General features: G+C 44.7%; 1 protein-coding gene across 2 annotated transcripts in view; it reads left to right on the top strand.

The window, feature by feature from the left end:
- The window catches only part of LOC124123940 (SUN domain-containing ossification factor-like), a 79,023-nt gene that overhangs the window by 37,630 nt on the left and 25,171 nt on the right, over positions 1–16,222 (top strand). For both annotated transcript variants that reach the window (XM_046487143.2, XM_046487144.2), the window contains exons 5-8: positions 776–883; positions 1,083–1,244; positions 12,442–12,524; positions 13,561–13,629. In XM_046487143.2, the coding sequence (XP_046343099.2) occupies positions 776–883; positions 1,083–1,244; positions 12,442–12,524; positions 13,561–13,629 (422 nt within the window). The remainder of the gene's footprint in view (positions 1–775; positions 884–1,082; positions 1,245–12,441; positions 12,525–13,560; positions 13,630–16,222) is intronic.

Here is a 16,222-nt window from a genome sequence, read left to right on the forward strand (position 1 = left end):
TTTCAAGTCTATTCGTTGCTTTAGTGAAGGCTGATTTGACTATAGCCTTCTTGCGTCTAAGTTCTGCTATTTCTGCCACATAGTCAGGAAAGTCATGAGCTGACTTTTTAGACCCTGTTTGCGACATGACTTGGTGCCTGAAACTTAAAGAAACAGTCAACAAATAAGTTCAAAACCTGTTTGTTCTATAAACTGTGACTCAAACTCCACTATAACCCTAACTAAATGTCAACACACGACGTAACATGCAACTATTCTACTAAAGTAAACACTGCACCCTATACCCAGATAACACTGCTCTAAACTATTCAAAACCACGCTCTGCTACCATTTGTTACGCAGTGTTTTTCAAACTGACTTTATTTTCACAAAGCTTGGCTATACATAGGCAATTTCACGTGCCGCACGATTTACATGAACTACAAAATCCGCGAAGCACTCCGCGTTCGCACGAATGCTCCCAGTTAACTCCCAGTGGTATTCCCAGCGAACATTTCATGTTCCTGGCTATAGTTCTCCAGAACACAGTGTGTGTTTGGGGCATGGTACATTGTGTGTTGGGGACATGGTATAATGTGTCTAGGAGGACATGGTACAAATCACTAAAGCCGATTACAGCTACTGTAAATAGTCTTTGTGTTGTATTCATTAGAAAGTTCCTCTAACAAATATCTTGATCTTGTCTTGGGGGTTTGGTACATGTAATGCAGTATTATATAGGATGATAATGTATCATTTACACTGGAATTGCACTGCTTCATGTTGACTGTTTTAGGTTTGCCATAGAACTTTGTGAACCAATTCAAGTGAAGACAGTTGAAATTGCAAGCTTAGAGCTGTTTTCTTCTCAGCCAAAGACATTTCGAGTGTCCCTGAGTGACAGGTAAATATATCCTCATTCTTACATCATTTCTGTCTTCTAGTATTCCATGTTCATTAAGAATGTGACTCCGACTGACTGAACATGACTCAACAGCACAACCGAGCATGTGGTAAGATAATGCAACCAACCTCAGAAACAGTGATCAAATTATTTGTGTGTGGCAAACAATACAGATTGATTGTGGGAATGCTACTTGCAGGTTTCCAGCCAAAGATTGGCGTGAGTTGGGCGAGTATGAAGCGACACAAGAGAAGACTGCACAGGCCTTTCAGGTGGATGACCAGCAGTTTGTGAAGTTTGTCAAGGTGGAGCTGCTCAGTCACTACAGCAATGAACACTTCTGTCCTGTTACCTTGTTCAGGTCAGTCGGCCACAATTGTACATGAGTTGTGGTGTTACATGTCGGCATGTTCAGGCTAAAATGTAACTGTTTGGGTTGCATTTTTTATCCATCGCAACACGTTTTGCAGGGGGTAAAAAATGGGCTCAGTCAGTCCATCTGTGTGTCTGTACGTCCGTGTAAGGTCATCTCCAGAGCAGATATTGAAAAATGTACATTATTGCTTCACAAAACATCTAGTGAGAATATTGCATGCCATTCTGAAACTGAGCAGGTCATTGCTGTAGAAATTGACAGATAGGAACACATGGAAATGTTTGGCCATGAAAGAAGTCTTTATGAAAGTGTTGATAATACAACATGGAGCAATAACTATGATCAAAGTGTTGTTTTTTCAGTGTAACCTTGTTCTTATATAATTAGAGCAAGATTCAAAACCTCGACCCCTTGTAGCCAGCACTAACCCTCCTATACTTCCACACACATGTGATGCAAGCACCAATCTTTCTCACCCCTTGTAGCCAGCACTGACCCTCCAATACTTCCACACATGTGTGATGCAAGCACCAATCCTTCTCACCTCTTGTAGCCAGCACTGACCCTCCAATACTTCCACACATGTGTGATGCAAGCACCAATCTTTCCACCCCCTTTTAGTCAGCACTGACCCTCCAATACTTCTACACATGTGTGATGCAAGCACCAATCTTTCCACCCCTTTAAGTCAGCACTGACCCTCCAATACTTCCACACATGTGTGATGCAAGTACCAATCCTTCTCACCTCTTGTAGCCAGCACTGACCCTCCTATACTTCCACACATGTGTGATGCAAGTACCAATCCTTCCCACCCCTTTTAGTCAGCACTGACCCTCCAATACTTCCACACACATGTGATGCAAGCACCAATCTTTCCACCCCCTTTAAGTCAGCACTGACCCTCCTATACTTCCACACATTTGTGATGCAAGCACCAATCTTTCCACCCCCTTTAAGTCAGCACTGACCCTCCAATACTTCCACACATGTGTGATGCAAGTACCAATCCTTCTCACCTCTTGCAGCCAGCACTGACCCTTCTATACTTCCACACATGTGTGATGCAAGCACCAATCTTTCAACCCCCTTTTAGTCAGCACTGACCCTCCTATACTTCCACACATGTGTGATGCAAGTACCAATCTTTCTCACCCCTTTTAGTCAGCACTGACCCTCCAATACTTCCACACATGTGTGATGCAAGTACCAATCTTTCCACCCCCTTTTAGTCAGCACTGACCCTCCTATACTTCCTTACATGTGTGATGCAAGCACCAATCTTTCCACCCCCTTTTAGTCAGCACTGACCCTCCAATACTTCCACACACGTGTGATGCAAGCACCAATCTTTCTCACCCCTTTTAGTCAGCACTGACCCTCCAATACTTCTACACATGTGTGATGCAAGTACCAATCTTTCTCACCCCTTTTAGTCAGCACTGACCCTCCTATGCTTCCACACACGTGTGATGCAAGTGTAGCAGGGTACCTTATATTCTTCCTATAGTTATATCATTATTCATACATCATCATCATAATCATCTATATGTTCAATGTTTGTCTTGTCTACAGTTGAATATCAGTATCTAACTCTTTAAACAACTCAACACCCTTATTTTCAGTCTCTGGGAATCTCTCACCAGATCTTCCCCTTCAACCTTCTGTCTATCTTTAGACATTTTTTACACCTGTAGGGTTTCCCTCAGTCTATTTATATCTTGCATTAAGCACTTCCTTTGATGCTTAATGCAATCTGTCTTCTAATTGGCCACCCTGGTCCTCTACAGGTAGCTTCCTTCCATACCTGACTTCCTCCTCACTTCATGTGCTGCTGTTGAGGAGGAAGGACATTTTCTTTTCTTCAGGTATGGAATGGCCATATTTCAATCTGTTTTCATCTGCTTCTGTCAGAAATTAATATCTATATTAGGGTGCTGAATTAAATTGAATAATATATATATAATATCATTTAAAGTAATATTAAATTAGTAAATGGAATATTGATATTATAAAACTTGCTTGTAAAATAATTAACCACATGGTCCATTTTGGACCATGTGCTTTCCAAGTATCCTATAATGAACATATAACAGTAATTTAACATTAAAGTTAGTTTTAGTATAGTTTATCAATGGCTTTTGTACTTTTATATTTAAGATAAATAATACCTGTAAACTTGCAAATATATGACTTCATGTGCTGCTGTTGAGGAGGAAGGACATTTTCTTTTCTTCAGGTAGTTCTTCAACAGCAGCCACCCCCCTTGAAATAAATCCATTATCACCATCTGCCTGTGTCTGTGTTTCCCAACGGCCCGAGCCGGATAAATACCACTACCCCGGCTACAAATTTGGCGCCCAACGTGGGGCCGTTGGCTGTCACTCTGGACACAGGCTTCATCAACTTCATCGTGTTCTGGGGGTAATCCTTCATCACTGTTGAAGGATTCTTCATTGAAGATTCAGGATGTTTCTTCCATGCAACTTGTGGAAGTTTTGTGTGTAGCGTTGAGCTATAACTCTGACTAAAATTAAATCTTGATCCTCAATCGTCAGTGATCTACACTTTGTTATGACGTTGAACTTTTCGTCTGCATCAGTGCTAAAATTGAGGTGCTTCCTCCAATTCCTGGAAGTGTGACTTTTATTTTAACTGATTTACATGTATTTGTCATTTTGTTCACACATGAACTTTTGATCTGTGAACTGTGACCATGAACTTTGTTTACATTCTGAACTAAATTTTATCAGAATGTCATTAGTTGACTGTTTCATTGTATATATATATATGCTTGATATGTTCATCACCATTACTTGAACATTTTTGAAACTTTATCTTGTCACACTTGTGATCATCATATTTTCCACTTAGGAAGCACTGTTGACAACTGTAAAGTTGTACAGCTGTGTGACCCACTTGTTGCCATTCTGAGTTATCATTGCAGAATTCTCATTTAATTAAATTCTTATTTAAAATCAACCTATATCTTTACAGAATTTTGATAAATTCTATTTATACTGCCCTTTAACTGTGATAGCTAATTGTGATATATTGTAATTTTCATCTTCATTCAATGAATTTTATTAAATTAATTTGCAGTTTACTGGTATAAGATAAGCCATTTAATTTGTTAAGTCACTTGGATACCTTTTGGCAAAGTAAGTACCCTAAAATAGTTATTTCATATTTCTTACTTTAAATTTCTCACTCTTCTTTCCTGTCTGAAATATTTTTCACTGCTGGGAAATTCCTTATCTGCTCAACTAACATTTGCCATATCATGTCTTGTCCTTGTGCCGTCCTATTCATTCATACCATTTCATCATCTTAGTTCATCATTCAAATCAAAACAAATTCATTACTCTTGTGTTGATTACTTCTCGTTCGCAACTTATATATTGCTTCATACTTAGTTCTTCCTATATATATTCCTGCTCGCAACATTTTGGTAAGATTGTTGTGATCTTTGCCGTAATTGACTTAGTTTATCCTACACATCTGCTTGGTAACCAGATTGTGGTAGCTTAGTCATGTAATATTTCTTATTACAACAAGTGGTCAGTTGTTCTTACACCTACCTTGCCACTTACCTTTTTCGTATTACTTACCTTAGCAAACTAAAGTTGTATTTTTCCCTTTTGTTCTGGAGACTTTGTCAGATACTTCGTATTTTGGTATTTGGTTTCTGCTTTTCCAGTTTAGCTCAGTGAGGACTTTTGGTTCCCTTACTTCTATTTTTGGCTAGCTGCAGTTCATTGTTCTTGTACCTTGTGGTGCACTAGATGCTGAACTTCAGACGCATCCATTTTGTATCCTTTGGTGAGGAGCTCATAGTTTGTTGATGTTCAGATGTTTGTTGGATCTTAACTTGTGAGATTCTTGTCGCCTTTTAGGAGGTACTTCAGTTTTGATAGTGTCATATAGTTCATATTCCTCTCATATCAAACATCCTTGCACTTTAGTTTGTATCACCATGGCTGAAGCTAATGTAAGTGGGGACCCGGAGGTCGATGTGGTACTTAGCTGCCTTCAGCATCTGCATCCTTCGGTCCGCACTGGTGTGCTAAATAGACTAGCAGATGATATTGCAAATCAGCTGCAGCATCCCAATACGACATATCGTGTTACTGGTACTGGTGCACCAGGTCTTGGGTTGTCCAATACTTACACTATTCCACCTACAATATATACCAGTCCTAGGGTGGCATTACCTGTTCACTCCCCTAGGCCGGTACCTCATCTGCTTAGTCATACGCCACCATCAAGGTCACCTATGCCCACAGGTTCTGAGAATCTGTTTCAGATTTCTCCGGCGACTGTGAACCTTAGTCCTATGATGGACCTACCAGCTTCACTGCCTAGGCCTCATGGTTCAATTTACAACTTTTTTCAGCCTAGGGCAACTTCTACACCTTACCTGAATAGTTACCCATCACAACCTTCACACACACCGCATGAGTCTTGGCCTAGCCGCACTATTCCAACACCATATCCAGGTTATAATCCAACTACCTTTTATAGCCATAGTGTAGGTGCTCCTCCTAGACTTGTCACACCCTTTCAGCCTACTTACATGCCCATTATCAATTCTCCCAGTCCACGGTTGTCATCATTTTCTGGGGATGGGACCAAGGGTGAGGTCAAGTATAAGCAATGGCATTTAGAGATTGTTGGGTGTCGTAGGGAGAATGCATTCTCGGACACTTCAATTCTAAATGCCATGCGGAGGTCCGCCAAGGGTTCAGCTGCTGACCTACTTAGTGGGCTTTCAGAAACTGTTACCCTTGACACTGCTATTGAGCAGTTGGACTTAGTGTTTGGCAATGTGATGCCTGGCGAGACGCTTATGGAGCGTTTTTACACTGCCCGCCAGGAAAAGAATGAGTCTGTCGCTGTGTGGAGTTGCCGCCTCCGGGATTTGATCTCCAAGATAGAGGCATCTGGCACTTTACCACACAATGCTGCACCTAGCTTGCTTCGAAGCCGGTTCTGGATGGGTCTCACTCGTGATGACCTGAAGCAAGCGACTCGCCATCACTTTGATTCAGGTACGGACTATAACAAGCTGCTGCTTGCTGTCCGTAGGGTTGAGGAGGAGTTAGCCACCCCTGGGGATGCACAATCATGTCAATTGACTACCACTACAACTAGCAACAGACAACTGGATGATGTGCTATTCCGCCTAAAGGTGATTGATAAGAACCTTAGGTCTGTTGGGGATAGGGTTAACACCCTGGAGTATAAATCTCATAGGCCCTCAAATACAGCCCAGAATCAAGCCAATAAGGCCCAATCTCAGGCTCAGAATCTACCCCCTAGGTCTACCACTACAAATGTAGTTACACAAGGTAGCACATCACGTACACCATATGCTTCTCAATCACAGTTAGCCTCAAAAACTGAGGTACACTGTTATGATTGCGGGAAGATAGGGGTTAGGCGGCGTCACCCACAGTGCCCCGCTTTAAACTCCTAGGAGTCAATGTTATGGGGCGAACATTGGACTCCGACATTAGCTCCAATTCTGGGTTGCCATCAAATTTGATTGGTCCCGCAAACGTCACATCTGTTAGGGTAGAAGGCCACTTATGTAATGTTCTTGTAGACACAGGGTCCCAGGTTACCACTATGTCCGAGACATTTTACACAAATAACCTCCCTCAACATACACTCCATAGTCTAGGTTCACTCTTGAAGTTAAAAGGAGCCGGGGAAGCTAAGCTACCCTACTTGGGGTATGTTGAAGCTATAATCCTAATCCCTAGTGACTTCTTAGGTCAGGAAGTTGAGGTAACTATACCGATACTTGTAGTGCCCAATACTGACTACCACTTCAAGGTGCCTTTACTATTAGGGACAAATGTCATGACTGCTGCTGAAAGCCTGCATGGTGCACCAATAGCAGCCACTGCATCACCTTGGAGTCAGGCTCAGCAATGGCTCATTAGGCGTCGGGAAGACCTTAACCGGACTGAGTGTGTGCGGACAACCAAGCCAATTGTTATCCCTGCTTTATGTAATCAGATTATTGCAGGTATAAGCAGGGGTAAACCACCTCGGATTGGCATGCAGTTTTGTACTACAGCTGCCCCCACACTACCTGGTTCACTTAACCTTGTTAATGGGGTTGTGAATTTTATACCAGGACAGTCTACAAATAGGATTAAGGTTGAGGTTGCCAATCCATCTACCAAGGCTGTTACTATTCCAGCCAAGACAGTACTTTGTTGTTTAGAGCAAGTAGATGTCTTAGATGGTCTCTCCTCTACGGATGAGCCGGCTTTCACATCTGGCCCCGAGCCTAAAGACATTTTCAATTTAGAAACCCTGGGTCAGATACATACTCCAGAGGAAATAGCAAAGCTTCGCGATCTTCTTAGTGAGTTTGATGACATCTTCAGCAAGTCTGATATGGATATGGGCCACACAGACTTAGTCACTCACAGGATTGAGCTAACTGATGAACGTCCTTTCAGGGAAAGACATAGGCGCATTCCACCTGCATTGTATCAAGAGGTTAAGGACCATCTGAAGAACATGTTGGATGCTAAGGTTATTCGTCCTTCTTCTAGTCCTTATGCCTCTCCCGTGGTTCTTGTTCGCAAAAGGGACTCGTCTTTACGTTTCTGTATAGACTATCGCCAACTTAATAGTCGTACAGTTAGAGACTCTTATGCTTTACCACGGATTGAGGAGACCCTTGATGCACTTCATGGTGCCAAGTACTTCACTTGTCTTGACCTGAAGTCGGGCTATTGGCAGGTCGAAGTTGCTGAGGAACATAAAGCCCGTACTGCTTTTACGGTTGGTCCATTAGGATTTTACGAGTGTAACTCGATGCCTTTTGGTCTCACAAATGCTCCCGCAACTTTTCAACGTCTTATGGAGAGATGTATGGGCGACATCCATCTCCTACAGTGTCTCATTTACCTTGATGACATCATTGTGTTTTCAAAGACCTTTGATGAGCATCTGGAGAGATTACGTGCAATCTTTCTTCGATTGCGCAAGAATGGCCTCAAACTTAAGCCTTCTAAGTGCCAGTTCTTGCAGACCTCTGTGAAATATCTGGGTCACGTAATCTCTGAGGAGGGTATCACGACAGACCCTGAGAAGATTGCGGCACTGGAGACCTGGCCAGTTCCACAGAATGTGGATGATGTTCGTCGTTTTCTTGGCTTCTCTGGATATTATCGTCGCTTTGTGCCTAATTATGCCAAAGTTGCAAAGCCCTTGACAAATTTACTTGTTGGTCAATCCGGCAAGAAAAGGAAAAATAGCAAACCCGACCAGAACTGGATATGGGGGGAGGAGCAGCAGTCGGCTTTCAGTGAGCTTGTTGGTAAACTTATCAGCGCTCCCATTTTGGCTTTCGCAGACTTCACTCAGCCATTCGAACTGCACATTGATGCAAGTGGCGATGGCTTAGGCGCGGTACTTTACCAAACCCAAAATAGCCAGAAACGAGTGATAGCCTATGCGAGCCGAGGGCTTTCCAAATCAGAGCGCAACTACCCAGCTCACAAATTAGAGTTTCTAGCTCTGAAATGGGCTGTCACCAGGAAGTTCCATGACTACCTGTATGGCAACCCATTCACCGTTAAGACCGACAACAACCCCCTCACTTACGTTTTAACATCAGCGAAATTGGATGCAACTGGACATCGTTGGCTCGCTGACCTTGCTGCTTACGACTTTTCTGTAGAGTATGTACCAGGGGCAAGGAACAAGGATGCTGATGCGTTGTCCAGGTTGCCACGTGAGGTCATGGATATCCAATCTGTGTCTGCGGTTTGCAACAGTCAGCAGACGTCTAGTGTTGTAGAGACGCTCTCACTTTGTCATGAGGTATTGAACTGTGTTTTAGCAGTTGATGATTTCGAGTCTACCAATGTTGGGACTGATCATCAGGTGCTATCTTGTCAGCAGGCGGACCCCTCAATCTGCACGATTGTGGACCTTCTCCGTAAAGATCAGCGCCCTTCAAAGGAGTCTCTTAGGTCATTTGATCGTGACACAGCTTCAATCCTCAGGCAGTGGGATGCTCTCTCCATCAATAACAATCTCCTTTATAGGAGACAGAAGACTACAGAAGGTGATTATCCCTACTTTCAACTCATTGTCCCAGAGCCTCAACGAGAATCCGTCATTACTCATCTTCATGACGGGATGGGGCATCTGGGTAGGGACAGGACTGTGGCTCTCCTACGGACGAGGTTTTATTGGCCAGGAATGATGGGAGATGTCGAGAACCACATTCGTAGCTGCCAGAGGTGCATTCTTCGGAAAGCTCCTAATCAGACTGAGCGCGCACCATTGGTCAACATTCAGACCACTCAACCCATGGAAATGGTGTGTGTTGACTATCTCAGTCTGGAACCTTCATCTGGTGGTTACGAAAATGTTCTGGTCATTACTGACCACTTCACCAAGTATGCTGTTGCGATTCCAACTCGTAATCAAACAGCGCGAACAACAGCAAAGGCCTTGTTTGAGCACTTTATCGTACACTATGGCCTCCCTGAAAGGTTACATTCAGATCAGGGACGGAATTTCGAAAGTGATGTTATCAAACAAATGTGCAGCATACTTGGGATACAGAAAACAAGGACAACTCCCTATCACCCCATGGGGAACGGGTTATGTGAACGGTTTAACCGGACACTTCTTGGGATGCTCGGGACTCTGCAGGATCAGGAAAAGGCACGTTGGAAGGACCATATTGCTCATGTGGTCCATGCCTATAACTGTACCTTGCACGAGTCTTCTGGGTTCACGCCCTACTTTCTCATGTTCGGCAGACATCCTAGACTGCCTGTTGATGTTGCCTTTGGCACGTCTCTCGCCAACACTTCATCGCCATCTTATACGCAGTTTGCTGCTGATTTGAAGCGCAAGTTGACAACTGCGTATGAGCTCGCTACTCAAAACATGGACAAGGCCCGGGCCAAACAGAGGAAGACTTATAATCTGAAGGCTCGTGGTGCTACTGTTAAGGTAGGTGATGTTGTGTTGGTCCGCAATGTCAACATTCGTGGGAAACAGAAGCTTGCCGACCGATGGGAGAAAGATTTCTATGTGGTGGAATCACAGCCGAATTCTAATGTTCCTGTGTTTAAAGTCCGCAAGGAAGGCACTAGGGAGCATCGTGTACTTCACCGCAATTTACTCCTTCCCATTGGTTCGGATGGCCGTCCCATTCCTAAACCTCGGAGCCCTCCGCCTTCTCTAGGAGCTTCCGCTGTACCTGGTGATACCTCCAACACCGCTTTGGAGATTTCTACAACCGACCTGGATGTGGAAATTCCTTTATCTCCAGTGCCTGGGGGTTCTCCATTGGGTCAGCCGGTTGAAACTCCTTCGTTTCCAAGGTCACCACCAGCTCAATTATCTGGTGTTCCCTCTTCAACGACGCCATCTATGGTGTTGCCGTCACTCGAGTTGCCTGGAGGAATTTCGACTTCCCCAGTGCCTTCCAGCCCTTCCACTTCTGTTGTTCCAGAATTATCTTCTGTCACCCCACCAGTGGTTACAAGACCTGGCAGGTCACGCCAGAAACCAAAGTGGATGACTGACGGTCAATGGGTGGTGAAACAGAACATGGTTTGGGTATAGTTCTCTACTTAGTCCATTGTATATATGTTTGAGCACATGTTATTGCTTTCTCAGGTTTAATTTTCTGCAACCTTTTGTTATCCTGCTCCTTTCCTTGGCTGTTCGTCTGTTTTCAGCTGCGTATGGTGAGGGCACCATTCCCAAAAGGGGGGTGCGTGTAGCAGGGTACCTTATATTCTTCCTATAGTTATATCATTATTCATACATCATCATCATAATCATCTATATGTTCAATGTTTGTCTTGTCTACAGTTGAATATCAGTATCTAACTCTTTAAACAACTCAACACCCTTATTTTCAGTCTCTGGGAATCTCTCACCAGATCTTCCCCTTCAACCTTCTGTCTATCTTTAGACATTTTTTACACCTGTAGGGTTTCCCTCAGTCTATTTATATCTTGCATTAAGCACTTCCTTTGATGCTTAATGCAATCTGTCTTCTAATTGGCCACCCTGGTCCTCTACAGGTAGCTTCCTTCCATACCTGACTTCCTCCTCACTTCATGTGCTGCTGTTGAGGAGGAAGGACATTTTCTTTTCTTCAGGTATGGAATGGCCATATTTCAATCTGTTTTCATCTGCTTCTGTCAGAAATTAATATCTATATTAGGGTGCTGAATTAAATTGAATAATATATATATAATATCATTTAAAGTAATATTAAATTAGTAAATGGAATATTGATATTATAAAACTTGCTTGTAAAATAATTAACCACATGGTCCATTTTGGACCATGTGCTTTCCAAGTATCCTATAATGAACATATAACAGTAATTTAACATTAAAGTTAGTTTTAGTATAGTTTATCAATGGCTTTTGTACTTTTATATTTAAGATAAATAATACCTGTAAACTTGCAAATATATGACTTCATGTGCTGCTGTTGAGGAGGAAGGACATTTTCTTTTCTTCAGGTAGTTCTTCAACAGCAGCCACCCCCCTTGAAATAAATCCATTATCACCATCTGCCTGTGTCTGTGTTTCCCAACGGCCCGAGCCGGATAAATACCACTACCCCGGCTACACAAGCACCAATCTTTCTCACCCCTTTTAGTCAGCACTGACCCTCCAATACTTCTACACATGTGTGATGCAAGTACCAATCTTTCCACCCCCTTTTAGTCAGCACTGACCCTCCAATACTTCCACACACGTGTGATGCAAGCACCAATCTTTCTCACCCCTTTTAGTCAGCACTGACCCTCCAATACTTCCACACACGTGTGATGCAAGTACCAATCTTTCCACCCCCTTGTAGTCAGCACTGACCCTCCTATACTTCCACACACGTGTGATGCAAGTACCAATCTTTCCACCCCCTTGTAGTCAGCACTGACCCTCCTATACTTCCACACACGTGTGATGCAAGTACCAATCTTTCCACCCCCTTGTAGTCAGCACTGACCCTCCTATACTTCCACACACGTGTGATGCAAGTACCAATCTTTCCACCCCCTTGTAGTCAGCACTGACCCTCCTATACTTCCACACACGTGTGATGCAAGTACCAATCCTATTCATCCCTTTTAGTCAGCACTGACTTTCCTAGAATCTTCTTGCAGAGTGTTTGGCGTACCGATGGCAGATGATGATGATGATGACAACAATGAGAACATAGAATCAACCAACTCCGAAGATGAAACTGGTATGTATAGCAAGTGAGGCATGTTTCATCCCAGGAGTAGAAATGTGCATCCAGTGCCCACAAATGTATAGAATGGACGCGGGAATAGAAATATGTTGCGTCCCAAGGGACACACAATGTATTCCTATAAAGGTCCTGTAATTTAAGTAATTTCAGTACAGTGCACTACATTTCATTATTTAACAGGAGCTCATATTTTCTGTAAGGACCCTTGAAATAAATTATTGGGGTTCCCTTTGGCCCATAGTTATCTGAGTGGAAAACACTGCGTCCGCATGTAAATTGGTGTGCCCAGGCAATTTCTGGTACTGTACATGCTGGAAATTATATGTTTCTGTCGATTAGTTAGTTACCATTGCTTTCTTTCATATTTCTTTTATAATGAAGTTGAATGAGCATAAATGTTTGTAGTTGTATCCGTGCTGCTGTTTTTGTTCAAGAAACTACACAAAGATATTGACACATAACAAACAATATCCTGACAGCGACATGAACATCTTTTGAATGGTTCCGGGTAATTGTTTTGGCCAAAGGTCAAGAGCACGAGATTAAAAAGTGCTCCCTACCTGTTGTTTACACATTCTGAAAGCATTTGGGTCTTGATCTCTCTCAAAGATCAAGGTCAAGTTTCTGTGTACTGTAACATAGAAGCATTATAGGCAGTTTCACAAAACAAACTTACTGTAAACATTTTCAGGCATCCTTCATTTAACTTAGTATATGCCCTACCAAGGATTGGACCAAAGTGTGGGGAGGGGTATCAGTACATAATGGTTAAATACCACATCTAAGATATTTAAAATCCTTTGATGATCCATAAACCTTAAATTTCTAACATAAAATTCAAAATCAAAGACAATATGAGCTCTAAGAGTATGCAATATGTTACTATTGGGGTTTTTGCTGTCACTCCACATATACCTGCCACTTGTCATCATCAGCAGTGACAGTTCTAGGGAGCCAGGTAAGCCAGGATTTGACCATTTCAAACAGTGTGTGGCTTACTGTGTCAAGAGCCTGCCCCTTGCTATTGCAGTGATCCTTCAGGATGGAGATGAAGATGAAGCCAAGGACAACTCAAGAAACCTCTTTATGAGTGCCAAGGGTAGGTTGTCGACAAGCTTGAGTCAGTGTATATGTTCGGTAGGACTGCAATATTTCTAGAAGCAGCTCATGCAAACATTACGGAAATTGTATTTAAACAACATCTGCATGAAAATCTTCAAGTGCTAAAAAATGTTTTGAAATAGAGACTTGGTGATGCATATAAAAAAGACTTGAGGAAGGCTGAAGTCAGTATGAGTTGATCTATAAAGGCCAGTGGCATGCTCAGATATCTTTTAAAAGCATTTTGAGATTGAAGTATTCGTCAAGTTTGAAGTGAAAGTGATAACATATTACATTAAGTAATACATTACCACTGTTATACCGAGGCTGTTGTCTCCCACAACTCCTGCTATAGCGAAATCTACCACAGAGATCTCAATTACCTCATGCAGCACGTGCGTAGCCACCTAGCTGCCATGTGACACCCTTCACTCTTGTCTCTTCGCTTGCTCTAGCAAGACGTCCAATAAACTGCTCAAGCGTTCCTGTTTCTCCGACCATTCGGTGATATTTATTACTGTTTATTCTCTCTAATAAACTGTGCTTTTACGGGGCGTTTGCTGTAACTACGCTTGGAAATATTTTTCCCGCCAAAAGGAAATATTTTTCCCGCCCTTTTTTTCTATATACTTGCGGGGTGTCTCGTATGCACGTTGCGTCTTACGTTCCCCTGTTCTAGTATATCTTGGGGTTTTTACATCACTTATTCCTCTATATGTTATATGTGTATGTTCTATATTCCCATTGCTCGTTTATTTTCTTGTGAAAATACTCGTTTGTGACTATTTGTGGTGCGTGTGTTGTAACCATGTTTTGCTCTTTGTTCATAGTACAAACAAAATGTCTGACATGGATGTTTCGCCGTCCTCCACCCCCTCTACCCCCTCTACCCCCGCAACCAGGAGCTGCGGGGTGTGCCGCAAGCGAGCGCTACCGGCTGTATGAACAGTCCGTTTCCACCCCTGTGGTGGCCGGCTCGTCCGGTCGGGGTCCCCTTGCGGGTACCACCACCACAGCTGCGGCGGATCCCTTGGCGGCCCGTGTGCTGTCCGGGGATTCCGTCGCTGCATTACTTGCATAACTTGTGGACTCCAAGCTGGCGGCCTTATCTCAGGATAGGCCGCTGGCTGTTCCGTCCCCGGCCACTTTGGTGGCCGCGGGGTCGGCCGCGGGGTCCACCGCAACGGCGGCGGCTCCCGTGGTCACCGGTCCTTCCCCCGAACCCTTGCTCCCGCTATCGGTTAAGGACCGCGTGGCCTTGGTTTATGACCTCTTTGAGGACATGCCCCGGCCGGTACCGCGGGGAATCCACGACTGTGGGTTCCTCCGAGGTATACGATGAGTCTTCCGACACGGCTTTCCCCGCATCAACCTTGCTGCGCGGTATCAAGCCTTCCTTGGAGAACGCCTTCGCGGCGGCCTCCGGTCGGGGTCTCCCGTTGCCTCCGACGTCGTGGAGAAAGGGTTTATTCCCGGTACTTGACCTTGCCTTTCCCGAGGCTGGTCCTACCGCGGAGGCCCATGTTGAGCGGTTGGGTGTCCGTGCCCCACTGGCTGCTACGGTAACGCAAGCTACCTTGCACCAGCTGGACGCCCTCGCTCGGCACTCCATGTCTCACGCAGACACTTACTTGGCTGCAGCGACCAGTCTGGTCGATGGTTCTCCCACGGACCGTGACCAGCGCATTTCCAACTGCCTGCTCAGTTTAAATGCTTCCCTGGAGTACATTGCCGAGGACTCTCGGCACACACTTGCTCTTGTTGGGTCCCTGCATAGGCGCCTGGGTGCCGCTCCTAACCGGAGCGCGCCCCAGGCTGCTGCGGCCGGTAGGTCTAAGGGGTCGGGTTCTTCTTCCTCTGGGAAGTAGCCCCGCCCTGAGGGCTCCGGTATGGGCAATCAGCTGCCCTTTCACGGGAAGACGGGGAACTGGGGGAAGCCCAAGTCGTCTAAGGACGGCAAGGGCCCCTCCAGGTGACTCTCATTGGAGGGGTTCGTATGCCGACAGCGCCAACTTCGGTTGGCCCTTAGGCGAACCCGAGTCATTTGGCCCTGGACAGTTGCGCCTGCCGCAGCCTGTCAGGGCCCCCTCTCCTTCCCCAGTGGGAGCCAGACTCCAGACTTACTGGGAAAATGGGGACCAAGTGTTCGACGACCCGTGGGTGGTCAACACGATTCGGTACGGCTATCGGCTTGATCTCAAAGCGAATCCGCCGCTCACCGTTGCCCCGTTGGCAGGTTTCGATTCAGAAACCGATCTTCCCATCCTCGCCGATGCCATCGGCAGGTTGGTGGAGAAGGGGCAGTACGGGAGTTAGCTCTACCAGAAATAACACCGGGGTTTTACTCCAGGATATTTCTCGTTCCCAAGTAGGACAGTGCCGAACTCAGTATGATTCACACGTCCGCTCCCTGGCTGTTCACCCGGTTAACCACGCCCATAGTGGGGTTCCTCCACGGGAGGGGTGTCCGGTACTTTGCGTACCTGGACGACTCGCTAGTAGCAAATCGAATGACGGACACCCTGTCACGCCATCTCGTTTTCGCACGTCGGCTCTTGGAGCAATTGGGGTGGATTATCAATCTCCCCAAG

Source organism: Haliotis rufescens, unplaced genomic scaffold (genome assembly GCF_023055435.1).
Source record: "Haliotis rufescens isolate VD_foot unplaced genomic scaffold, xgHalRufe1.0.p SCAF_8, whole genome shotgun sequence".
Classification (NCBI taxonomy): Eukaryota; Metazoa; Mollusca; class Gastropoda; order Lepetellida; family Haliotidae; genus Haliotis; species Haliotis rufescens.